Raw genomic sequence first — 5,037 nt, 5'->3', positions numbered from 1 at the left:
GCTGAAGTGGTAAAGAAAGTGATTGATTCAGAATGAATGAATGAGTGAAGTTTAATACGCCCGACTGAGTCTTAAAGGGCAGTACTCGTCTCGTCGCAGACCCCACCCTTACCCGGGTTAGGGTCCGCCTTAGCCACCTAGCCATCCCGGCCCCCACTTTCGGCACTAGCTCGACTACAGTGGAGTACAGCCCCAAAATGGGAGCGCGGAAGGCCCCGTCTTATAGTTTGTTGATGGAGAATGTTACCGCCATGCAATACTCAGCTCGGCCTTTCTTCTTCCCTTGCATTGCTTTTACACTCCCTAGCTAGGTATCCAGGTATTCAGAGTCTTGTTATTTCAGGCCCAGACCAGTTGCTCACAGCGAAACTCCGTTTTCCACATGAATCCTAGAGCTACTCGATTAAACACGTTATCTATACGTACCAGCTATATTCTATTCATATTCCTGGACAAGTCTCAACCACTGCTACATTTCCATACCACGCCAGCTTTTCTGCCGTCATTGTATCTTTCCTCACAACGAATCCGACAAGGGATGTGCATGTTTACATAGGCATTTCTGAGATATCCGCCACCACCATGACTCAAGTAATAATCTCAAAAACTAAATTATTTAAAGATCCTGTTAATTAATTATAGATTATATATTTTTTTATTTCTATAGGAGGAGAGTAGAAACAGTTTGAAAGACTTAAAATCTTTTGAATTAATTAATTTATTCAAGAATTTTAAACTAATTGCTTATATTTTTTTAATTCTATTATAACTTTAAGTMCGCTATTAATTTAAATAAATAAAAATATTATATAATATTTCATTATTGTCATTACTTATAATATAATTATTCTAACATTATTTGAATTATTTCAATATTATATTTTTATTCTATCAGGTAGTAATATTATAAATTTATAATAACATAAATTTAATTAAATAAAATAATTTTGATAAATAATAGATGATAGATAATTAAAAGATCAATTAAAACTATTAATTAGATTCTTTTTTAAATTATTTATCTATCTGGACTAGCTAATCTAGTCTTAGTTCCTGTAAACCCCCGTTGGCTGTAACCGTGAATTGTTCACGAGTTCAGTATAATCTATAGAAAGTTGGCACTCTAAAGTGAGTGATATCGCAGTTTTGCATGGAAAAACCAGCTAGCATACTGACCCGTGTGGTGCACTGACCCATGAACTACATTAGTGCGGGGGAGAGGCAAAGAAATTCATTCATCCGCATCCAACGCGTCACATATATTCAAATGTGAGCGTTATTATAACAGATTTTCCCTGCTACTCACTCAGCGATTATTTATAGATTATTACAATCACGTGAAGTCTTTTAATCAGCAAATCCTATTGGAAAGCTAGATTGGTCCACCTTGAATTGCTTCACAATGACCGACGGAGCAAAATGTATCATCTTGTGCCTTGATGGTACCTGGGATAACAGTGACAATAGCTACCAGAAGCCGACACCCCGAAATCCTAATACCTCGCTACAGGTTCCCTCAAATGTTACTCGCGTCTATCGCGCCCTGGCAACACAAAGCCTAGATGGCAAACGTCAGGTCATGTACTATCATCCTGGTCTTGGTACTTCCGGTAATATTACTGACACCATTGCCGGCGGTGCATTTGGTGCGGGAATATCCGAAGTAGGTCAAGTCGTACCATTGATTGGAATGATGTCTGACTAGCGACGATAGAATATTAAGGAAGCGTATAATTTTATCGCGATTAATTATGAGCCCGGAGATAAAATTATAATTGTGGGCTTCTCTCGTGGCGCTTTCACTGCGCGGAGCGTAGCAGTAGGCATGTCCGTTCCCGAAACATTGAATCACTTATTCATGATAGTAGGGACTTATTACTGAGATCGGCCTACTCACTCGCAAAGGCATGGAAGATTTCTATCCAATATTTAAAGACGCAGAGAACTCAACGAATCCTCATTACAAGGATAAGTYCCCTACTGTMCCTTTCCCCGACAAGCCGAAACCACCGAATCGTGAAGAGGAATACAAGCGTCGTCTCGAAGAGGTATTCCTTTATTTTACATCAAATCATGTTCGATATCATCTAACATTGCGAAAGGGTGGCTTCACACGAGTATTTGACCCAGATGGACGCCATATCAAAGTTCGATGCGTCGCAGTCTGGGAGACTGTTGGAAGTCTAGGTCTTTCAATCTTGAAATCAGCATTGAGCGCAACGTGCTGATATTGAACAGGTATTCCAGAGACAAATATTGGTAATCGACTCGGACTACCTCTTTCTACTAGACAATAAGTGCCTTGCGTTTTCTTAATCGTCAGGAAAATACTAACAATTGCTTACATATAAGTTCTACGACACTTCTCTGTCAAACGGAATCGAGTACGCCTTCCAAGCTCTGGCACTTGACGAAACTCGCACTCCTTTTGCTCCGGCCGTTTGGGAACGGCCAAACAATGTTCGGACCGATTTACGACAGGTATGGTTTCCCGGGTCTCACGCGAATGTCGGTGGTGGATATCCTGATCAAGAAGCTGCCGATATCAGCATGGCCTGGATGATGGATCAACTGGCTTCCATTGGTATAGGCTTCGAACATGCAACTATCGAGAAAGTCTTTCGAGAAAATGTCTCCTACTACTACAATTCTCGCTCGAAGGCGAGATCAAGCGCAAGTGGTTCCAAACGCAAGACTTGGGCTCAATGGGCGATCTCTTCTGTCTATAACGAGCATAAGCCAGTCCGCCCATGGGGCTTGGGTCAAATATACGATGCCGAGGTGGGCTTCTATCACCTCGCTGGTAAAACGGTTCGCAAGCCTGGGATGTATCATCGCATAAATCCTGATACAAGTTCTCCGACTCCTGAGTTTCTGGTCAATACGAACGAGCGCATTCACCGCTCTGTTCGTATCCGACTAGGTCTCGATGGCCTGGGACTCGACGATATTGGATTGTACAAATGCCCTGCTCTCTTCGAGAAAGGGCCTTGGCGTCTCCGACGGATGCGTACCAGGACCTGGGAGCTCGATCCTCGGTATCCACCTTGGAGTCTTTCGGGTGATCCAGGTGAGATACTGGATGAGGGTCGAGACTTTTGCTGGGTGTGGGTATATGCCGGACCCAGGACTAATGCGCCGCCGGAAACAATCATGATAGAAGAAACGCTGGGGCCATATGAACGCAAATTGCTCCGTCTTAATAAAGGTAAGTCAGGCATATTTGTTGATATATTAAGATTTTCTCTGCACGTTTTAGTGTATCCTTCACCTATCCTACACCTTTGGTTCCCCTAGACGCGTAGTAAGCTACAGAGGTATAGTACTTGTTTAAATACGATGCGTTCAAGAACCCTAGATCAGGGGTGATGAAACTCTCGTTCTCAAATCACGGCTGCCTTGGGATTTTCTGTGTAGGAGCTAATTCTTGATCATCCCTTTGATAGGTCGAGCATTTTATACGAGCCTTATTTCTGATAGGATGAGCTGGCGTTGAAGATGATGGAAGAAAACGGAAAGCGACGTGGTGAAGTAGGCCGATCCTGGGATCATAATATATAAATTTACGAACGGTTGCATCGGCTTGGAAAGCGCAGAAAGGGGAAGCCCACAATTAAAAATGAAGCGGCGATTAAACATGGATGACATTCCTTTATTTGCGCTGTTTCTACACAATAGCCCTCCTTGGGAATACATTAGTGCTGGGCTCGGCAGGATGGGTCTGGGTATTGTGGCTATGTATACTTCGAGGGGAATCGATCATATTCAGTAGGCACGTAATTTGGCAATGGACGCTATTTCTGCCGTTATGGCTGTTCATATTCCTTTACCAGTGAATATTGGCTCAACCAGTCGTTGCGATTGACTTTGCAGTCCCCGGATTAGAAAGTCAAATAGCGAGTATAGTGCTACACTCTTTACTTGATCCTAATTCTACTTGTAGATTGTTATGCTGAATATTATATAGCTTTAGTTAGAATTGAGTTAAATGTCACTGTTCCAACGTTGGAGCCTGCTTTGGGCGGAGACGGTGCCAAGGCGGAGCAATTTGAAAAGACCAAGGAACTCAATACAGATCTCTGTTCTATGAGTTCAACGTCTTGGGAATGGCTTCACCAAGCGCTGTGTTATTTGTTTATTGCATTGTTTTCGTTAAGGGTCTTTTTACGGATTTGTAGGCATGATCCGTCAAGAATCATGCCCTAGAGCAGACGCAGACATAAATATGGGCTTCCTCCCCTGTTGATTAGTTTCTTCTCTTCAGCTCACGTCTTGTTGATTTTCTAACGTAATCGGTAAGCGAACCGCCACTGTAAGTGGGTCGCCACTTTTTCCCGAACCCGTACGCGATATTGATTCCAAATTCTATTTTTCAATTCTCTATATAATTCTTATATAAAAAATTAACTAGTAGTACAACTAGGATATTAGATTATTTTATATCTTTTAATATTATAATTACTACAGCGATATTAGCAGTATATAATTAGTTAAGAAGCTAGGAGCTCTAGCTTAATTAGAGTAGTAGTAATAATTTAAAATACTTTAATCTGATTTTATATAAGTATATAAACTTTTTTTCTAATAATTTTTTACTTAATAAATATCTATTTATTAAATTTTTTATAATTTTATTTTTCTTTTTTATATATAGCTTAAAAATTATTAACTTCTTTCTATGCGAGTAGATAGTTATTTCTAGCTATCTTATAAGTCTTTAATATCTATAAAAGAATTTAATTAAAATCTTTAAATAGATTTTCTATATATTTATTTAGATATTTTTTAATTATAATTAACTAGTATACAAATTAATATATATTTTAAAATATTTATAAATAAGATAATTATATATTGCTTAATTAATTAGAAGATAATATTAGAGTCTTTAATTAAATAGTAAGTTATTATATAACTTAATCTAGATTAAAAAATACTAATCTAGTAGSTATTATTATTATTATTATTCATATTTAACGTCTATATGCARCCTTATGGGTTATGACAGACACATGCCGGGTAAGGCMCTAGGCCCTA

At 39.3% G+C, this 5,037-nt stretch overlaps 1 protein-coding gene across 1 annotated transcript; it reads left to right on the top strand.

The window, feature by feature from the left end:
• Positions 1-1,402: 1,402 nt before the first annotated feature.
• Positions 1,403-3,297, top strand: BHQ10_010343 (uncharacterized protein; the record flags this gene model as incomplete). The annotated part of the gene is made up of 5 exons (XM_040872963.1): positions 1,403-1,663; positions 1,715-1,819; positions 1,869-2,048; positions 2,353-3,208; positions 3,260-3,297. 5 exons carry the CDS (start codon positions 1,403-1,405, stop codon positions 3,295-3,297), a joined length of 1,440 nt encoding a protein of 479 aa, XP_040738845.1.
• Positions 3,298-5,037: the final 1,740 nt, after the last annotated feature.

The sequence above is a fragment of the Talaromyces amestolkiae genome, assembly GCF_001896365.1.
Source record: "Talaromyces amestolkiae strain CIB chromosome Unknown scaffold36.1, whole genome shotgun sequence".
Lineage (NCBI taxonomy): Eukaryota > Fungi > Ascomycota > Eurotiomycetes > Eurotiales > Trichocomaceae > Talaromyces > Talaromyces amestolkiae.
This window is presented reverse-complemented; position numbering and strand designations above follow the sequence as displayed.